Below are 20,695 nucleotides of genomic sequence, written 5' to 3' on the forward strand. Positions count from 1 at the left end.
CTGCATTGAAAATAATAATCCACCAATTCACTTCACTCGACCGCTGCGAGCGAAGAAAGCGGCAACGGTACAGATCACCGCGAGGGTGGAAAAAGGCGTTCAACAAACACGGGGTCGACGTCGTGGCCAGCGACCGACCAGAAATATGGGCCTCTTGGGAGAGATAATTTAAACTAGCAGGGAAGTGCCCTCGCTCACGGCGCTAAGGCAGAGTTGGGAAAGGTTTAGGCAGGTCATTCCTGCAGGCGCATCCGCTACCACTTGCGGTCGGTGTTTCGACCCGGCCGGGCTGCGGATACCCGGGCGAGATGATGCCTTCCTAGTAGTACGGGCTACACTACTTTCCGTCTCGAGACCGGGAAAAGATGGATAACATTCTGCCCGGGATTGAGCTTCATCTGATTCTGAGCGCCGACGCGGCAGCGCGGCTCAGCGAGATCTTTTGGGGCAGCAGGACTTTCTCAGCGGTCCAGACGCGGGCTTCCAGCGAATCACAGCCCTGTCCTGGCCGGCCCCACAACCCCTTCGCTTGCCCCCTAATTCCCGGTCCCCACACGGAGGCGAACTGACCAGAATTAGGTTATCTGCTCGGTTGCGCTGCCGTTAACATCTCCATCTTGAAAGGGTTCCCCATTCGGCCTGCGGCTAAGCACCTACACCTCCTCCAGGATAAATAATCCTAGTGCGATACATGCCCCATAACTAACGCAAATCAGAAAAGTGGCCAAGAAGTCTAGATACAACCAACCCAATACAAATTTCTATAATATAAAAGTATCAATACCTAGTCTTGCCCCCCTGGTTTTTAATTACCTTTGTAAGCCGTCAGGGCATTGAGTGTGCTAGGCACTGAAGACACTTAGGGGGTACTGCCTCCCACGCCTCCAGAACAGCCAGTCAAAGCCCTATAAGATATAGCGATTGAACATCGTAGCGATGTTCAAGCTAATCCTTCATCCAGTGCTATACATTCTCAATAGGGCTCAAATCTAGGCTTCGAGCTAGCCACTATAGGACCTGGATTCCTATACTCGAATACTGGCTAAACTCGGCTCCTAACCTAGGGATTTTATCTGTAAGTACCTTTGTATAGAAAATTATTAGGAGAGTGACATGGTGTGATGATTGTGTAAGTGGCTTGCAAAAAAGTGAAGAAAAGTGGGGCATGTATCGCACTAGGATTATTTATCCTGGAGGAGGTGTACACTCCTGTGTAGTTGTGAAGTGCAGATGATCAAACCGGAGCCATCAACACACTGAGTATTACGGTGAGACGCCATTTGGTTAATATTATTCCCCCATAGAGAAACAAACCAACAAGTACCGTTTAAGCAGTATCACTATAATTTTGCGGTGCGCCGTGTCAACCCCTGGGTGTCTGTCGCGCTCAGCGTAATCTTGCATTCTCTCGCTTTGCGTCCGGCGGCCAGAAAGACGCCTCGATGGCCTGAAACAAGCCGCCGCCCCCAGGATCATTGTGGTGATATTTTTTAACCGAGTTGGAATTGTAGCTTCGAGATTCCAATCTAGGCTGGCTCGTAAAGTGATGCCGAACAAGCCGTCTTTTTTCTCACGGGAACGAACGTGACACGCCAGATTGTAACCGAGAGGGGAAGGGAAAGGGAAAGTCTCGGCCGTCTTGTTCAAAGCATTGAACTTTAATTGCCAGCCGTAGTCTTGTATGGCAGCGACCATATCTGAGTTTGATCATTCACGGCAGTATATATCTTTTTGATAGATTGTCAACCTATGAAGGATACCTTACTACAGGTAGGTACTGTGTACGGAGGGAGTCTCGTCAACATTTGATCTTGCAACTGGGAAGGTGGGTCTTTGCTGCGAGTGTCGTGCAGTGGAGGGCTTCTCTCCACAGATGCATGCCGAGGCTTGTCTCAAACGGAAAGGATCTTTTCTCCTGTACACTAACCACCATAGGCACTCCACACCAAGCAGCAGCTCCGGGTTCCTACCTAGTGTATTCTAGCACATATGCTTGCAAGGGAGAGACCCAGGTGCTGGCTTTGTCGGGGTCCGTTTCCTGAAAAGTGTTGCCAGATGCCACCGACAGGACACTCCAGTTCGCTATCTGTAACATCCCACATCATTTACGGATGATAACTACCTTCCTGGGTGTTGTTAAAAGCGTCAAGGGTTCTCCGCGAACCAGCACCCCCATGGCCCTGTCCGTGGATACGTCTCATGCAGGGGCTGCAGGTGCAAGGCCCCATCCCTAACAAGGGTCGTCCATTTCAGGTGCACGCGCGAACGACTCTCTATAGATCACAAGTATTCCGTATAGGAACTCCAACTATCTCTCCTGAATGCGACGCCAGAGAAAGGTCAGTGGGACCGACTTGTAAAACGTTGATGATGACCCTTTCGAAATCACTAGGTGGCGTGCTAAGGTACCTATGTAGGTCTATACAGCAAACTATCTACACCGCGATTCTTCTGAGCCTGCGAATAGGTTTGTCCACATATAACAGCAATTCCTACGTATATGATTCGCAGCAGCATTCCATATGTCGCCTTTTAGCTCCGGGGAGAAGGATGCGCAGTGCAAACTAAACTTCGTAAATGCCGTGTTCCCGAGCCTAGTATATTATACGTACTTATCTCCGGAAGGTACTTCCCGTACTTTGTAGTATGGGACAATACACTAACATGATGTATGTACCTACACTCTCACGGATCTCTTTTTTGAGCGGCAATTGCCGGAGGCGAAACGAGCACGCAGGGCATCAGGAGAGGTTGAAATTCACTTTCCAAGCTTTACGATGAGCCACTCATCCGTCACGTTACGCCACAGCAGATTTGACGGCATTGCCGGGAAGCAAAGAGCGGTGTGACAGCTAATACCACGCCACATTTGATATTATCGTTCTTGCGCGCTTCAAACCGGTAGATATTGACAAAATTCTGTCAGGAGTGCCCGAGCAAGAAAGGCAAACGAGCACCGCGAGCGGGATTCTGGCCACATTGCTATAATCCGTAGATCCAGCCGTATAGAATTGCGTGCGCACTAGTACCGTACTGGTTGTTATGGGTAAGTTTGACCCCCTGACCAGGTACTCCGTATTAATACGGGTCCGTAGCTCGTAGTACAATACACAGTTAAAGGGCGGATTGCTCGGCACTTCGGAGCCCTTTGGAGAGAGATCAGCCGGCATGCTCCGGGAACCTACTCTGTAGTGTAAACCTGGACGACATACGGTGACCAGGGTCGCCGGTCGTCCGACCGAGAATGAAGTAAGGGCCTTGATCGTCTGAACGGGATACGCCAACTGCGACCAACGGTCTGAAATTGCGCCAACCTGTCTTGTCTGTACACTGTAGTCCTGCGACCCTGTTGGGGAACAGCACCTCGGCAGCGATTCAACAAAACTTGCTCTCTACGATTCGTGTTACCTTATCCTTTCTTGACAAAGTGCAAAGTACAGACGTACTCCATCTACAACAGTGTTATATATACTCCTAGCCTTTCGTACAAACAGGCACTCCGTAACAGAATCATGCTTGATCACAGTACAGTACGAACGTATATATAATGCTCTTTGTACTTCATATGGCGTGAAACTGCTCTGTAAATCGGTTGTCTATTCATATTTGTACGTCTCGGATGTTCCCGTCCGTTGGCGATACTCATTTCTGGCAATTGCTCACATGAAATGCCTCTCAAGCATCATACCTGGCGCGCTAAGAGCGATGGAGGTCGTTATATAATCCGCGCCCTCGTAGCGATTACAAGCCTCGCCCCACAGATCGCTGGGTCCTGCCCAAAAGCCCCAACCACAAACTGCCTAGAGACCCGCTTCCGTCCTGCCAGTACACTACACTATCACTACTGCTTGTGTACGGATTACTGCTACTGCTTGGAACAGTTTTGTTTTGTCTGACCGCTTTCGTACAAGGACAAGCGCCGGCCGAGACAGGATCCAGAGTATAGGATACTTTAACAGGTTGTATTCCGTACTCCGTAAACAAGATGTCGGTTTCCTACCCTTGCTCCGTCAATGCTGCGTGGTCTTACTCCACACGTATTCAGATAATTGCGGCTTTGGCGCTTTGATGCAGCCTTCTGCTGCCACCATGCGATGCATCGCTCCAGATGCTGAGTTGGAGCGAGCCTCGATTCCTGGGTTGCACAATCTTAAATACACCACGCGTATGCGATTGATTGACACAGTACACATACAAATATAAGCAGTTCTCCTAGCGCATCAACTATTGGCAATTCCCTCACTTTGTGTTTCCCAGGTCGCCAGTTGGATAACTGGTAGTTAGGGTCCTCTCAAGACGGGCAAGATAGCATTGAAAAGTAACAAATCAAAAAAGAATCCTGTGATGTAATAAGTTTAGTTTTGAACTTTCCAAAGTCCCCTGGCAAGCATGAGGATCATTCTTCGGGTCGAATATCTGAAACGAGGCCTCTTCAAAATGGACAAGTCTCGAGTAGGGCTTCAACAGGTGACATGCTAATCGGCAGGGGACAAACAACTTTAAAGCAATTCGGCGCATTCTCTTTCGTTATTGGGTTTCTTGGTAATCGGACAGAAACAAAACAGCCAGAAGGATGTCAAAGGTTGGGTTGAGTGACTCCGCTTTCCTGTGCCACACTCAGTTGTTGTCTTGGTGAATGTAGGATCTCTATCCGAGCTAAAGTATCTTCTATCGACTATCCGCAGGATGATCTGAATGCTGACTGAGGTCCTGGAATCTGTTCTCAAGAGCTTTCCAGTACCTTCCCTCGCGATGTTGACAGCTGCCTCGTTACTGAGAAGAAACATGGAAAGAGCTCCTACATGCGGCATGTTATGATGCTTTCTGGAATCATGACTCTTCTTCCCGCCGCTGGCACATGGAGCTTAAATTTCGTGGGAAAAAATTGAGAAACTCCTCCATCTTTGAGCAACCAAAACTCTGCAGCCCTGACTGTTCTCATGCTACAGCTCCCAAGGCTGCAATCGTATCCGACACCACAGCGGTATACGCGCCGTGGGCGGCACTCCTGGAACTCTCGTATGAGCCTCCGAAGTGGTGATAAAAGATGCGTTGGTTGTTCTCAAGTGCCGGAGGCACTTGGAGGTGTTATCTAAATACATGTCGGACCCTGGGTCCATCCTCCCTGTTGGTGGGTCAGTCAGATCTGACCGAAGACAACAGAGCCTCTCCATCCTCCTTTACTATCTCGCTTGAATTCGGCCCTCGAGACTTTCGTCCAGGCTACGACTCAAAGGTTGACAAAGTAGGATTTCCGTCGCTCCATGAAGCACCTACCTTCCTAAATGTGAAGCAAAAGCGACGCCGCAATTGCCCGCCAGCAATTGCACCTTAAGTATGGCCGTAGGGTATTCTGACACTAAAGCAGGACTTGGATGACCATCGAATGATTCTAAGGAAAACTGAATCCAAGGAAGGCACTATCTGGGGAGAGAGCTGTTAGGTTGCCTCAGGCACTCGAGTGATGGAGGCAGTCACTTCTGAGTCACCGCCACTGAAGGCGCTATAGCATTCCACAGTCGGCAGCTACAGACATTCGTACCTTCATTTTCAATAAAGAGCCCGGAAGCATGAGAGAGCCAGATGTGGAAGGTGTGCCCGGGTTAGAAAGTCCGGAAGGGAACTCGGGAGCTTGGAACTTGCGGTAAATGGTAAGGAGTTCATCAATACCCTTAGACACTGTGCGTTAAACATCGCGCGTATCGTTCTACACCACTAGTCGCTAGAGTATCTCATTTTGCGTTGGACGGCGGACCACCCCCCAATCAAACGGATCAAGCCAACATCACCGACATTACGTTGCAGCATCGCTTAACCCTTCCGAGCTCAACAACATGGCTATGGACTCTCGCTTGGCTGAAGAGGAGACGCCGGTTATTTGGACCAACAAGGTCTGGGAGGGCGATCCTGGCGGAGACGTCGCTCTTCACTTTGAGGACCGCTCGTGGATGGTCAAGAAGGACATTGTTACTGCCCACTTCCCGGGGATCAAGGCTTCCATAGCCAGGACTAAACCGGTGAGCGCGGCAGGCAGTGATCTTTTCGGAGCCCATGCTAATCCACATGTGCAGGACAGCCCTGTCTTCATTCGCACCGGTGCGCGTATAACAAGGCAACCCAAAGGCTTTCTTGCAATCCTACAGTTTCTCCATACGAATGGCAAGTTGAACTATCATCAGACCCCCAAGCACGCCCATCTCTGCCCCTACGACTAACACAGATCGCCTCTCCTCCTTTTCTCCAGAACTCCCGTCCCGGCTCTGGGAAGACAGCCCCTCCTTCTTCAGTTACGTCAAAATGTACTTCCTGGCCGAGCGCTTTGGCATCGACCGCCTCCGGCGTGGTATGACAGCAGGCGTTGAGAGTCTCTCGCAGCACGTAGCGGCGCTGGCGGCCCACCACTGCCCGCACTGCTGCCTCTCAAAAGCTGAGGTAGACTCGGAGGAGAAGCGCCACCTCGCGTCGTTTCTCGATGCCGTCCGGTTGGTGGAGGCACAGCCGTGGAGCGCGCGCATTGTCAAAGCCATGTACGATGCAGGCGACCGTATGAAGGCTAATTTGGCAAGACTTCCCGCATTTCGTGAGTTTGTGGAGAAGTTTCCCGAAGGGAGGAACTTTGCGAGGGCTATCGGGGCACATCGCCTTTGAAAGAAGGTGGTTGATACCACAGGGAAGATCGTGAGTATCGGCCCAGAAATGCTTCGAGCATGATCCGCCGGAAAAGTCTTTGACACTCGAGATAAACGGATCGGTCAGTGTTCGAGCTGGGTTGGGTAGGATATTGTAGCAGTAGGGCCTCTAGTTATTGATAGATCAAAGTGACTTTGGACCTTCTAGCGTTGGGTCGGCCGCATCTAGTGATTGCAGCACACAAGTTCAAGGGGAACTTGCGTGTGCTGTATTTCGTCCCGATTATCGAATAATAGAGTTGTAGGCGTGCATCTTGTAACCTTCTCCATACCAATTCATCGCCTGACAAACCATTCTGACATTCTCTTGATTTCTTATCATTAACTACCGTTAAGCATAAATGAGGAGGAGCACTTGGATATCACTTCTCAATGGATACCCGTCTACTAAACCTCGCAACCCTTTATCCTATCTAGATAGTATCCTCATAACACATATCGTCATAACATCACATGGAACTGGACGACTTTCGATCCATCTAATGCCTCCTACGAAGAAGAATACCAATTCGGAAAAGCGACATCGCCCAAATCACCGAAGCGAGCTCTCACCGAAGCGAGCTCCTCAGATCCCCCCGTACACAATCAGCCCCTGCCATACCCACCAGCATCATAGCTTCTCCTACCATGTCCACGGCCGCACGCTCCCCTGGCATGGTACTCATAGTCGTCATCATACTCCTCGTCTCGCCGCTCCCTCCACCGGTCCCCCAACCGCACCGTGATCATCTGCCGCTCCCTCTCCTCGCTCGCCTCCCGCCCTGCCCGCCCACTCGTCCACCTCTTCTCGCGCGGCGCGCGCGGTAGGCCCTCCACGTACCGGAACGTCTCCAGCTCCGGCCCCCTCCGGGTCGGGACCGGGACCGCGACCGGGACCGGCACGGGGACGAAGCGCTCCCGCTCGATGACAACCTCGGTGTCGCGGTCTCGAGACTCGGAGCGGGAGCGGGGGCGGGAGCGCCGTCGTCGGTGTGCGCCGGGGGAGCGGGACTTGCGCGAGGAACGGCTGCTGGATGTCTCGGAGGGGTCGACGTCGACCGCGATGACGTCGATCATGTCCGGCGAGGTAGGCGGCTCAATGACAGCCGGGGGAGGGCGAGGAGGAGGTGCTGGCGCTGGTAGCGGCCTGGCGGTGACTGGTGGCGGCGCAGGAGGAGGAGCTGGCGTCACTGGCCGGCGGATGGCGACGGGCGGCGGCGGGGGAGGAGGTGGTGGTGGTGGGACGATGGTGATCACTTTGCGGCGGACGTCGGTGATGCCCGTTTGCGGGGGGTTGCCGAGGTAGAGGCGCTTTTTGTAGCGGTGCTCGCGGGGATACACTGCAAGAAAGGGTCAACGGTGACGGGAAATGTGAAATCGACGGCGTGGGGGGCCTTACTGATGAATCTGGCGGCTAGAAAAGGTGCACTATGAACAAGGGAGCTGTTATGCTGATGGCATGAGCAGCGTCTGTGACGCCGAGACGGAAAGGCGATATCTAAAGGAGACTCGAGCAAGAACAAGATACAGGTATCTCAGGAGCGAGTGCTTGACGACGGTACTACTTTCTGGGTGGAGATGGGATCAACTGCAGGATAAATTCAAGCACGCTGGGTCAGCGAATAAATATAGTTAAAGTGCGAATTAAAAAAAAAAAAAAGGGGGGGGGGGCGCTCGACGACTCGCTGATCCCATTGTTCGCATCGCCTGGCGTGCAATGTGTTAGTCGAAAGCATTGGGATGGGCTTTACAGATTACACGTTCTCTGGTGGTCAGATGCGATGCCTGACCTATGACGTAGTTGTGCATCCATGGGCAGCCTTGCTTTTTCGAGACCTGTTCGGATTACCTGCAGCTCTCCAGGTTGTGTGGCAAGGGTTCGAGTGGGGGCGGCAACTCTCCCCCGTCAACTCGAAGCTGAGGCGTGCCTTTTTAACGCCCTTCCATATACAGATAATCCTTGTTTCGTCTAATTGACAAGTGATAAAATTATTGCCACTTCCGGCCTTGGATTATGGGCTTCAACATGAGATGGGATGGCACGGACAGGAGAAGGAGAAGGAACCTGCGACTTGTGGTATGTATGTAATCAGTACTTACGCGAGATACTTCTCGCGGACTTGGGGGCGTGGGATGTTAAGATGTGGTCTAGGCGTATGCACCCCACGCTATTAACCGTTCCGCGGGGTCACTGCCTGCGGTGAGGTGGTTCTCGTCCGCCCCCGTCTGAGATCCACGATTTCCAAAGTCAAAATTATTTTCCCCCAAACTATTTTCCTTGTTAAGACATCCGAATTTTCCTATTCCTGCTCCATCTTGCTAGTCCACCGGTGGACGTCAGCTGGCTCAGCCTACTTGCCTCGGATAAGGCACCAAGCGCTTGGTCCGTTTTCACAAGCCCTGGCTTTTGGCCGTTATCGGCCGACGGGAGTGCTGCGTACCGCACACTGCGCACTGCATTGAACCATACATACCTGGTCGCCAGCACTCGCATAGGCAGAGAAGAAGTCATCAGTCATCAGGTTCTCGTATCAACGACTCGGTTGCAGCTCCTCGTTGCTTATAAAGCGCTGCGTTCAGTACTTGACAACCACAACCACGCACACACACACACACACACACGCACACACGCTCATAACTCCCCACCAGAACATCGACATTTTCAGAGCTTTTAGCACAAGACAAATACTTGTATAAGCGATTTCCCTCACTACTTCAAAATTGTCGCCTTCCTTCCCCCCGTCGGCTCCCCGTTTGCATATCTCCGCTACGATGAGCGGCAAACATGCGCCTGGCACGACTCCGGCCAACCTAAACAAGCCCAGTGTCGCCAACTTGCCATACGAGCTCCAAGTCGCCATTTTCGAGGCAGCTGTGGAGCGTCAGATCTTCTTTGTCGAGATCTCCAACGATGTGCTGAGATTCTCTAGCCCGTCAGGCAGAGCCATCGGCCTCGCCTGCCAGCTCTCACGGGAGATCTACCTCAAGGGCAAGGTGCTCAAGATGTTTGGCAACAAGCCCCATTGGCTCGACCCCGATCGCGACATCTTCTACCTGTGCAAGGACGATCCGGTTCCCCGCGCGAACCGGCCGACAGACTTTGAGTCGAGCGTGCTCAAGGGCGACGCCTTCGACGAGCGCGTGGTGCGCAACGTCGCCGTCGACCTGGGGTATCTGGGCGAGCACCCGCGACACGACGCCATGGTCCGCATCTGGCACCTCTTCCCCAGCTTGCGGACGCTGCACATCCTCGCCCCCAAGGGCCCGCCCCACACGCCGCCCCTGCTCGCCACCCCCGACACGCTCGTGCTGTCCGACATACCGAGCAACCAGGTCGTGGCCGCCCCGCATCAGGATAGGGAGCTCTGGCTCGCCGTGCGCTACCAGGTCAAGAAGGTCTGCGCCCGCATCCTGACGACCGAGAACGGCTGGCACGGCCGCTACTATCCCGAGGTCGTCGGCCACTTGACCAGCCTGTGGGTCGCGCAGCCGGAACCGGAGCCGGAGACGGAGCCGGCCCTGCCGACGGAGATGCAGATCGAAACGCAAGGGGAGACGGAGACACAGACAATCTGAACACTGTTTTACCAAAAGCGATAGAAGGGGGTACTATCGCGTGTTCCTCTCTCTGGGCTGATAAGCGGCTGGGAGGCGCGAGGCCATTGGGAAATTTTGCGTTTATCAATGCGATGTACTGTGGATCTCCTATGGGGAAAGAAACTCGGCGTTGGGCAATCTAAAGACTCAGAAGTGCGGAATATTGTCTTGCTATTGGTTTTCCGTTTGTTCAGATCATAGGGCTGGCGTACCGTGGCATTAGGGTCTGGAAACATCGGGCATCCACATCTCTCGGCATGGATGAGTTAGACCAGGCGGCTTCACAGATACCTGTTAGAGGAGTCGGAGCGAGGATGGAGTTGGCGTAGTGTTAATGTAATAATCATCATCCTACGACCCCGAGTACCATGCACGGATAGTCTCCTTACCTCCATTGAGTAGCCAGGTGCAGGAGTGGAACCCGAACAAGAGAAGGAGGAAGGTCTTTGGAGACGTGAGCTTGAACTGGAAGAGCAAGACGAGAACATGTCATACTGGTCTCTGAGAACTGGCGCAGAACCAAACTGAGTACCCCAGAATTGAGAGATGTCTTATTAGTGGTAGCTAAGCCCTAACAAAATGCCTTGCAACTGAGGCTGGCACCTACACACATCTTCAGACCTGCGCCTGGATGGACTTGGAATTGGTTACGAGTTCAGTACCGAGCAATGTTCGACTCGCATCCGCGATGGTCTGACAATCTCCTCTGTCCCTTTCTGGCCTGGGATTTCGGGACCCGTTTCTCTTCCACTTCCTACCCTCGAACTGGGTTTTTATCTCCCTTCCATTACGCTTCTCTTTCTTTTTTTTTTTTTCACCACGGACCTCTTGCCAATTTCTTTCTCACGTCTTGTCTCCTGGTTATATCGTGGGGTATTTGACTAAGGCCTCGCTTCATGAATCGAGGACCTGCGAGGACTTCCATCATACACATTCTTCCATGAGAAAGCAGATCGTTTACCACATTTGCGCGGCTTCCACCTGATCCCGCCCCTCTGGCGGCGGCGCCAAAGTCCCACGCGAGAAAGAAAGATAGGGAGAAGTCATTGCGTTGATCGAGCAGCAGAAGAGGTCAGCAGAGAGACGTGGCCCGGGGTAGAACCACGAAAAACACCGGTCGTAAGTGCCTCCTGCATCGCGAGCACGCAGGTGATCATTGGAAGGAGCTAACATCGATTGTATTAGGTGCCTACCCGTATATCACGTCTGTCTCCGCGACTGCAGCTGGCAAACCTGCCCCTTTTTGGTACGACTTTCAAGAGCCACCTTGAGGAGACACCCCCCTGGGCCGAATTATTTAGACCCGCAGAACGAGCCCTTACACGCAACCGCGACCTGCGCGTCCCCGCAAAAGGTCACCAGCTTGGGTGAGGTGGTCCCATTTGCAATGCAAGAAATAATTGTTCGGCACGTACAAGTTCACTTGATCGCCCTACGCAAAGCGCCAGGCCGTACGGTTCTTCAGACCTTGTCAATTCACTCGACTCACCAATCTACCTCACTACAAAATGGAAACTACAACTACCATACTACCGGGCATTGTCCTGATGAATACGACCGTTTCTACGGTGTATCCCCGGCTCCAAACTGCCGACCGCACCAGGGCCAGCTTGGCCGACCTGCCGCTGGAGACCGTTCTTCAGATCCTCGACGCCCTCTTCGAACCGCAACAGCTCATTGTTATAGACATTTACGGCCCCAAAGCAAAGAACGACGGAGTGTACGACATGGAGGGCAAGGTCAGCAGCCAGACCAAGGTCATTCTTCGCCCGCCCCCGTTGCACGTCACCGCCACGGCCTGCCGCCTGTTCCAGCACATGTACCGCAAGTCGCGGCAGACCGCCTGGGGCGCTCACCTGTATCTCCGCCGTCCCTACCATGTCAGCCTGGAGCGCGACATTTTCCACGTTCGGGTCCATCGCGAGACGTACTACGGCGAGTGGGACCGGGCCGGCAATCCGCACTTGGACCCTCTGTACATGATCTTGGACGGAATTCAGAACCTGGCGACGAGTGTGGACTACATCTTCCCGGGGATGAGCGTGTTCTACTTCTTGCACCTGAACCCGCTGGGCAAGGTGCTCAATGTCCTCGTTCCCGTTCCCGACCTGGAGAAGAACGTGGACCCGGCCTGCGGCGAGCTGCAGCTCGCCCCCGTGCTGGTGCCGATTGAGGACAGGTACCGGATCCAGACGTCTTTCTGGAAAGGCAAGGAAACGTGGTGGTATTTCAGGGAGGAGTCGGAAGACCACATGCGACAACGCTTTCTCCGCTGTCGCCCTCGCTCGGAGGCGCAGAGGCAGCTGTGGGAGCGGACGTGGAGATTGTGTCCTGCGCCTGAGCTCAAGGCATACCTGGTGGATGAGCGTAGACTGAATGACGCTGTTGTTTCGGGCCTCAAGAAGCGAATTCGTTCGTAGGGGCAGCTTTTCATGAAGGGATGATGAGACGTGGAGGGAGTGGGGAGACTGCTTTTACACCCAGTCGCCCGTTTGATGCTTGCTTTCGTAACCGCCGAGGTTTCCACGGAAAAAATGGGGCGAAGACGTTTTGCAGATGACAGTTTGCTCATTTGCACCTACACAGCTCTATCGGTAATGCCATGGTAACTGACCAAGCATCATCACCAATATCTGGATCTAGTAACAATCTCTTCCTGTGCCTCAGATTATATATACCGAGGAGAACCCAACTCTTCTACGGGGTTTCGGGTTCCTCGTGTTAGCATAAACTTAATGGAAATCTCAGTAGCTAGACACGGACTTGCAACTAATTTTTACGCAAAATTTATCGTGCTTAGCTTTACCACTCAGCTGAGCAAATTTACACTACAAGGCACCGTCGGTCGCCCCTCGATCTGATTGCCCGAGTTGTTTGGTTGCTTCCTAAACGAGAAGATAATCCCCGAGGTGGTTCTTGGCTCCTTGGGGTTTGAGGCTAGCCGAAATAGTACTAGCGCGGCTTTGCTGAGTGCCCCGCGCTGTTCTTCCCCCCCAAGAGCAGGTAAAGTTAACCTGCGCGGTCATTGTTCCGAGAGCTCAGAAACAAACGCGCCCAACATGTCGAAAACGGTCAACATCTCCTCGCCGTCGCAGTTCAACGATGTTCTGCGGGGCTCTAAGCTCGTAGTGGCAAACTGTAAGTACATCCCGCAAGCATCGATTGCCCTCCCTGCTTTTTTTTTTTACCCCGCCAAGGTGGTGTCGGCCCCAGTCAGTGTAAGCAATCAGGAGAACATGGGCTAACCAACCTGCTCCCCCCAACAGTCTACACCGACACATCCAACGCAAGCCAGCAGGTCGCCGCCGTATTTGAACAGCTCTCCCTTGCCTTGTCACGCCCGAACCTGGTCACCTTCACCAAGGTCAACACGGAGCAGCAAAAGGACGTCGCGCAGGCCTACAGGGTGACGACGACCCCCACCTTCATCATCTTCCGCAATGGCAATGTTGCCGACCGAGTCCAGGGCGCGGACCCCATAAAGCTGCAGTCGGTTGTCAAGAAGCTCAGCGAGGAGGTCCAGAACCTGGCCAGCGGGGGCGGCGAGGAGGGCGGCGGCGGCAGCGGCGGCAGCAGCAGCGAGGCCAACTGGCGGGGCGCCGCGCTGCCGCGCGGTTACAACGACATCACGGACCAGATCGAGTTACGGTCCTGCGAGCTGCTCAACGTGGACCCGGACGCCGGGAACGTGCGGGTGCTGTTTGACGCGTCCAAGCCGAGCGCGCTGTCGGGAGGGAAGAGCGGCGCCAAGGACTGGGTCGAGAGCGACACGGACGAGCAGCTGCTGCTCTTCATGCCCTTCCAGTCGATGCTGAAGCTGCATACCCTTCAGGTAAGCGACCCCGAAGGGGCGAAATCGGGGGACCGGCACCGCAGGATGCTGACTGCCTCCTTTTCCTGTCGTTCTAGCTTACGTCCTTGCCTCCCAGCGATGACGACGACGCAGAGGTCCCGCTGAGGCCCCGGAGAATCAAGCTCTTCACCAACAAGCCGCACAATCTGGGCTTCGACGAGGCGGAAGATCTCAGCGCGACTCAGGAGTTCGAGCTCTCGGAGCAAGATTGGAATGCCGAGGGCACGGCGAATATCCCTCTGCGCTTTGTCAAGTTCCAAAACATCACCAGCCTCGTCTTGTTCGTCGTGGATGGCGACGGTGATGGGGAGAAGACCAGGTTGGACAGGGTGAGGTTGATTGGGGAGACGGGTGAGAAGCGGGAGATGGGCAAGCTCGAGAAGATTGGCGACGAGCCTGGCGAGTAAGGTGGGTTGGTCGCAAAAATAGGGGTTGGTCGCTCGCCTGTGAGCGCGACTTTGAAAAGAGTTATGAGTAATGATCACATAGAAGGCAGATATGGCACGAACACGGGACGTTATTATAGATGTTCCAGGACAGGCTTTCGTTGAACGCTGAATTGCGCGGACGAAGCGCTTTTCCGATTTCTGGTACACTAGCCAGCCTCGATTCGAACGCACGCCGAACAGACCAAATGCCACATTGCCACAGTGGTTCGAAGACAGCAAAGTGATGACGATGGATGTTCGTCAGTCGTCACAGCTCTAGATCATGGCTGCTGAACCAATTTGTATACGGAGTACGGACGGGCGAAACTCCGGTTCACGACAACAAGGGAAGAGGCCAGTCCCAATTACACGCCGCCCCGCCTAACCGCTAAAGCCAGCGACGCCAGATTCAATTTCGCATAAGAGACGTTAATAGTTAGTGGTCATGTCCAACCTTCGCGCCACCATCCAGCCCCTAAATGGGTTCTCCTCGATGGACTGACTGACGCGAAAGCGGGCCTGCAATTATGATCGCTCTCGTCCACAACTGACACAACGAGTACCATAGAGTCTCCCTTGCTAGAAAGGAGACTGGAATCGAAGCAACCGGGGAAGGTCAAGTAGAGATGTGGACTGCCGCACACCAAAACAAAAGAATCAGAACTGAGCACGCAGACGCTGGTTGGTGCTGAATTTATAGGCGGCAGGAAATTTTGCGCTCTGCCGGAAGAACAGTCCTCCGAAGTCCGTTCCCAGCTCGGACTTTCCGTTTTTGTCGCCGGCCCAAGCGGACCGGGATCCAAGCTTCCGATGACATCCGCAATGAGTACGTACCTATAGTACACGTACTGTAATCTGTACACCAGCCCCAAAGGGTATCGGGCTTCAGCTCACGGTCGGCAACTTCGATTCTGTGCCGAGTCGGAAAAATTATTCTCCACCGCTAGCTGGGGCGAACTATCCGTATCTTTCAACGATTACCCCGTACCGCTATGGTATCCGATTATTCTGCGACTCGAAGTCTGGGGAGACGCTTGATACAAGAGCGACTGTCGCTCTACAAGTTACAGGTGTCAGAAACGCAGAAAAAAGATTATTAACTACCTAGCCTGCTTCTTTCACCAGTTGGGGTATCGGTATCGTTGGGTGTCGCGCCCGGGCCAATTGTCGAGTCCACCGTCGTCGTCGCCCTCGTCGGCGGCAGCCAAGCCAAGCTGCTCGAGAGCAGCGCGTCTCGTTCTCATTTTCCTGATGGCGTTCACCTCGGTGATCACCTCGAATACCGCGCGCCCAATCTTGGTGAAGCTCGCGAGCTCCTTGTCGTCCTCGTTGTCCTCCCTCGGCTGGTCGTCATCTTCGACGCCGGCCCTTTCTAGGTCATTGCGGAGGATGATCCGCAACGACTTGGACTTCTATGACAAAGTATGTCAATGTCAGCATTATGCTACAGCATGTATGTATATAAAGGTCAGGTATGTATGTGTGTACAGAGTGTTTCGGATCAACCTTCAGAGCTTTGGTAAGTTCTTTGGCAGAGGAGACGCACGACGCGGGACTTAAGAGAAGAATCAACCAAGTCAGCTCCAATCCGATGAAAACGCATCTATGTATATACCTCCGAAGTTTTATTATGGATGAGGGATGGGGGGAACCTACACCTCTCGGCACTTGTGGTTACCCTTGGCGCAGTGGTAACAGCGCTTGCCGGGACCCGAGTGGTTGCGGCACTCGCCCGAGGAACGACCCCCCGAGGAACGACCCGAAAGCGCCGACTTGACACACATCAGGCACGGCACGTCGCGCACCGCGCGCTTGTCATAGGCACTAGGTTGTTTTGTTAGAGAATTATTCGTCAGCGACGGGATAAGTTCGAGAGGTGCGCGAGCGACTTGCGCAGCTTGACGAACTACAAGCAGTCTGTTCTTGTGGTTTTTTTTTTTTTTTTTTTCGATCGATGGAAACTAAACATGAAAAAAATAGTACGTAGATCGAGAGCTTACAAGAGTGAGGCCTCGCCGCGCTTGCGCTTGCGACCCGACTGTGAGGAGTCCGAAACGGCGCCGCCAGCGCCGGGAGCCCCCGGACCGCTCAAAGCGGCGCCGGCCGCGGCAGATGAATCGGGCCCAACGGCCTTGCCTCTGCCCTGCTGGCGACCAAAAGATGGCATACCTTGCTGCAGTTGCTGTTGTTGTTGATGTTGACGAAGTTTGTTTGTGGTGGGACTCATTAACGCGATCTTTTTGAAGAAACGCTCAAATCTATATACAACTCGAGCTTCTTTGACACTGGAGCGTCAAAGACGCAGGGAGATCCCCGACGTGCTTTAGCAGCTGAGGAAAAGGGGGGAAGATGCTCCTGCGCCCTTAACCGCCCCTGCCCCTTCGTGCGTATATATGAACCTCCTTTTCATATTCTCCCCTTTTGCAGTTCGCAGCGATGAAGGTTCACCTGATAGCAAAGATGCTGAATAGCCAGAACAAAGGGCGGCGGGTTCGCAACCCAACCAATTTCACCGTCATCACTGTGAAGGCTGTTGGAATATTTTATTCGCTAGATGTTGGAGCCAGGCATTCTTGACACCTCAGCCATGGGGGCTACGTGTGGGCTTGACTGAGGAATCGATGGACTAACGATGTACCGCCTGAACTCCCCATCTTTGTTGGTTCGACACACACAGAAGATAAGACTCGGACGAGCCTGCAACTATTCTGGCCTCGACATCTTTGGTAGCCTTCGGGCGGGAGTGAGCATTTTACCTTTTTGTCTGCGCCAACAGCCTTACTTGGGTTCCATGCACGCGTGTCCAGGGCGTATGCACGGTCATCGTGTTTTCTCCGAACTAGCTTGGGAGGGAGGGAAGACACCCCATGTGCTTCTCCTCCTGTAGCTAGCCAGTCCCGGGGAAACTGACAGTCGGCAACCCGGCGTCCGAGAGGTGCAAGGCTTCTTGTTTTTGCTTGGCGGTTGTGGCGTAGAATGCCGCTCCATGTCTAGCTTACCGTCTCCCGCTCCGCAGCCGCCTCTCTCTGCCTCTTCAGCTCGTCATAGTCCGGCAGGAACCGGCTGATGACGGTGAATACGAGCGCCATCGCAACCATCAGCACCCAGATGGCATGGCCCCACAGCAACTGGGTCCTCGCGCCGACGGCAAACAGGCCGGCAAACAGGGCGGGCGAAAAGGCCCGCAAGCCGCTGGTGATGGACAGCGCGACGGCGTTGAGGGTGCCCAGCGTCAGGGGGCTCGGGGAGACGTCGTTGACGGACAGCTGGATGGCCGTAAAGGACATGCTGATGCCGGACCCGAAGCCTTGCAGGACCGGGGCGACGATCCAGAACGCCGTCCTGGACGCGGCCGTGTCCGCGCGCAGGAGGACGTTGAGCATGGGACAGACGGCGAAGAAGAAGGGGTAGCAGACGGCGCAGAGTCTCAGCACGCCGTTGGTGCCGATGCGGTGCTGCAGCGGCGGGAAGGCGAGCAGGATCCAGGCGGCCTCTGCCCAGCCAGCACTGTCAGCGGACTTTTCAATTCCTGATCGTTATATCGGAGGGTGCGACGTTGGAAATTTGGCGCGCCGTCACGGGGAAGCGAACCCAGAGAGAAGTTCCCCGGAGGGGGGGGGGAGGGGGTGTGGGTGTAACAACTGAAGAATAGGAAGAAAGCAAAGAACGGTAAAAATGAAAGTAGATGATGGGTTCAGTGGAACATACGGGAGAAGCCGGTCAAGCCCAGCATGAGGGAGATCTGCAGCGGGGAGAAGCCAAAACCGCCCAGACGGACGGGGGTGAACCAGAAGACGGGAACGATGGCCGTGTAGGAGTGTGCGAGCAGCGCAATCACTCCATACGTGTAGAGCACGATAGGCACGCCGGGGGACTTGAGCAGGTCCCAAATGGAGGGGGCGCCGGGCTTCGAAACGGCGGATTCCTCGGTGGTCGCGCGGCGGCGGCCAGCGGCGGCAAGGGACTTGGGGAGCGTTTCTTCGGCGAAGAGGGCGGTGACGGCGACGGCGGAGAAACCGATGGCGCTCACGGCCAAGCTCGAGAGGGCGTAGGGGTAGTCGTGGAAGAAGCGGACGCGGCCGAAGAGGGCGGGGTACTGACGGGCCGGGTCGGCGAGGGAGCCCCCGATCAGGGGGCCGAACAGGATGCCGAGATTGCCGGCGAAGGCGAACCAGGAGAAGGCGCGGGCTTGCGTCTTGGAGGTGCTGTGCTCCGAGATCATGGTGCGGATGGTGACGATGGTCCCGGCGAAGACGCCGGCGAGGCAGCGGAACAGGATCATCTGCCAGATGGTCTTAGCCATGCCGAAGAGCGCAGTGGCACACGAGACGCCGATGAGGGAGAAGACCAGGACGGGCTTGCGGCCGAAGCGGTCGGCGGCCCTGCCCCACAGGATCATGACGAGCATCTGGGTGAACGAGAAGAGCGACTCGATCAGGCCGCTGTAGAAGCCCACGTCGGCGTCGGCGAGCCGGCCGTTCTCCTTGGCCATCTGGTTGATGTAGGGGAAGATGGAGAAGAAGGCGACGGGCTCGACCCAGCGGGCGTAGCAGAGGACCACGATCTGCCACACGGGTAACGGCTTGCCCTCGCCATCGGTGTTCTCGTCACTGCCGTGCTGAACATGTTCGGCTCTCTCGTTGATCGGGGCCGCTTCCGCGGTGTCGAGGAGCGGCGTCTGCTCAGTGGCGTCCTTGACGCCGCGGTTGTCGTCCCTCATTTTTGTTTTGTTGGACCTCTTTTTATTTTGCGAATAATCTTACTGCTAAACGTAGGGCTGTAGCCGTCAGCATTGTTTCCGGGACCGTCTCGTCTCTTGAGCTTGAACCGATTTAAGCACGAAGTCGTCCCCTTGTTCTGATCTTATTTCCTCCGTATTCCCATTTCTGGTATTTTTCCCCCGCGCTGATGCCGTGGAGCTGACAGGCAAGCACGACTGGCGTAGGGCGCCGCTACTGCTCCGTACTAGGAGGGAAAGTTCGGGGAGGAATCTGACCAAGCAATTGACCAATGACAACAATCCTTCAGATGGCGTCTTGGCGCGATGTCACAGCATCCCAGTGGGGCGGCGACACGGCGCGGAAATGACAACGGGCCACGGAGGAAGCTGCATCCTGCTACGGATACGTAAGCAGGTGTGTGCCTAAGGTACAGTACATACATACCATGTCGATGACCCTGAGGCGCGCACTCGTGTTTTCGCCTGACGGACCCGCCGAAGACCCGCGGGGCAGCAGACGACGGCGCAGTTTACGGGGGAGGGCTCTAGCAGCGGTGGCATCGTCAATCTTGTGCGCCCTATCGCGAGGTGGTCAAACTGCCGCATTCGGAAGGCGGCAACCGCGAGTCCTGCCGCGATGGATCAGGACTTGCTCTATACCTGCTGTGTGATCCATCCTGCAGCAGGAGGTGCATTTCATGCTCCCGCCGCCGGCAATCTCCGGTGTTGGCCACTGGTCTAGATATTATCAAGTCCCGGCCCTTCCTCTCAGCCATTTAATCAGTATGATACCTGTCGGGCAGCGCACCCGTGTCGTCCTGTATAATCCGTATACCTACGAACCGCTGCGAGTAGGAGTCACACTAGTCACGCCGCGTTGATCAATCCTGGGCAACCGAGGAATCCTAACCTACATAGCGTTAGTGACGGGGTACAGAACATACGGATCCGTATATGCGCGGATGACCACGCCTTCGTCAAGTGACACCGTCGCACGAACCTCTCTCTGCTAATTATGCCCACGCCTGAGAAAGGACCTTTCGAGGAATTGTATGGTTACACGCGGGGAGGAGGGAGGGGGAGAACGTCACCATGTCCTTGTGGATTATCTTTGGCAGGTTGGTTTTTTTTTTTTTTTTTTCGTCGACACGGCACCTGATATTTGAGGTTGGTCGAACACTCCATGCCCTTCTTTATTGGTTGCTGGTTGTCATCTTCTTCGTGCAAACGAAGGTTCTCTGTAGCAGTCATCGACTCAGCTCGACGCTATTTTGATCTATGAACGAATGATAACCTTTTTGTTTTTTTCTTCTTTCGCCCACGTCCACAAACCGAGATCTAAGCGACCGTCTTTTCTCCTTTTTCCGTTCTTGTCGGCCCCCCACCGTAAAGAAAGGGCAGCGCTTCCCATCGGAGATGATGATACAGG

The 20,695-nt window shown here is 54.3% G+C and overlaps 7 protein-coding genes across 7 annotated transcripts; 5 read left to right on the forward strand and 2 right to left on the reverse strand.

The window, feature by feature from the left end:
* Nucleotides 1-5,834: 5,834 nt before the first annotated feature.
* Nucleotides 5,835-6,648, forward strand: P884DRAFT_204557 (uncharacterized protein; the record flags this gene model as incomplete). The annotated part of the gene is made up of 2 exons (XM_069438586.1): nucleotides 5,835-6,033; nucleotides 6,269-6,648. 2 exons carry the CDS (start codon nucleotides 5,835-5,837, stop codon nucleotides 6,646-6,648), a joined length of 579 nt encoding a protein of 192 aa, XP_069296221.1.
* A 285-nt stretch (nucleotides 6,649-6,933) lies between these two features.
* P884DRAFT_261534 (uncharacterized protein) lies at nucleotides 6,934-7,424 on the forward strand. The gene has a single exon (XM_069441566.1). The coding sequence runs from the start codon at nucleotides 7,031-7,033 to the stop codon at nucleotides 7,412-7,414; it is 384 nt and encodes a 127-aa protein (XP_069296222.1). The 5' UTR covers nucleotides 6,934-7,030; the 3' UTR covers nucleotides 7,415-7,424.
* Nucleotides 7,425-9,496: 2,072 nt separating this feature from the next.
* On the forward strand, nucleotides 9,497-10,668 carry P884DRAFT_261538 (uncharacterized protein). Its single transcript, XM_069441567.1, has one exon. It carries the CDS (start codon nucleotides 9,672-9,674, stop codon nucleotides 10,242-10,244), a length of 573 nt encoding a protein of 190 aa, XP_069296223.1. The 5' UTR covers nucleotides 9,497-9,671; the 3' UTR covers nucleotides 10,245-10,668.
* A 1,105-nt stretch (nucleotides 10,669-11,773) lies between these two features.
* P884DRAFT_204246 (uncharacterized protein) lies at nucleotides 11,774-12,685 on the forward strand (the record flags this gene model as incomplete). Its single annotated transcript, XM_069438560.1, has 1 exon — nucleotides 11,774-12,685. The coding sequence occupies one exon, from the start codon at nucleotides 11,774-11,776 to the stop codon at nucleotides 12,683-12,685; it is 912 nt and encodes a 303-aa protein (XP_069296224.1).
* A 617-nt stretch (nucleotides 12,686-13,302) lies between these two features.
* P884DRAFT_246470 (PITH domain-containing protein) lies at nucleotides 13,303-14,672 on the forward strand. The gene is made up of 3 exons (XM_069440470.1): nucleotides 13,303-13,403; nucleotides 13,532-14,097; nucleotides 14,175-14,672. Exons 1-3 carry the CDS (start codon nucleotides 13,325-13,327, stop codon nucleotides 14,523-14,525), a joined length of 996 nt encoding a protein of 331 aa, XP_069296225.1. The 5' UTR covers nucleotides 13,303-13,324; the 3' UTR covers nucleotides 14,526-14,672.
* A 992-nt stretch (nucleotides 14,673-15,664) lies between these two features.
* Nucleotides 15,665-16,984, reverse strand: P884DRAFT_310398 (uncharacterized protein; the record flags this gene model as incomplete). Its single annotated transcript, XM_069445184.1, has 4 exons — nucleotides 16,547-16,984; nucleotides 16,203-16,370; nucleotides 16,035-16,149; nucleotides 15,665-15,958 (listed from the first exon to the last, which is right to left on the reverse strand). The coding sequence occupies exons 1-4, from the start codon at nucleotides 16,771-16,773 to the stop codon at nucleotides 15,665-15,667; spliced, it is 804 nt and encodes a 267-aa protein (XP_069296226.1). The 5' UTR covers nucleotides 16,774-16,984.
* A 552-nt stretch (nucleotides 16,985-17,536) lies between these two features.
* On the reverse strand, nucleotides 17,537-19,266 carry P884DRAFT_278849 (major facilitator superfamily domain-containing protein; the record flags this gene model as incomplete). The annotated part of the gene is made up of 2 exons (XM_069443233.1): nucleotides 17,537-18,039; nucleotides 18,255-19,266. 2 exons carry the CDS (start codon nucleotides 19,264-19,266, stop codon nucleotides 17,537-17,539), a joined length of 1,515 nt encoding a protein of 504 aa, XP_069296227.1.
* Between the last annotated feature and the right edge of the window lie 1,429 nt (nucleotides 19,267-20,695).

The sequence above is a fragment of the Thermothelomyces heterothallicus genome, assembly GCF_042370625.1.
Source record: "Thermothelomyces heterothallicus CBS 202.75 unplaced genomic scaffold P884_scaffold_17, whole genome shotgun sequence".
NCBI lineage: Eukaryota > Fungi > Ascomycota > Sordariomycetes > Sordariales > Chaetomiaceae > Thermothelomyces > Thermothelomyces heterothallicus.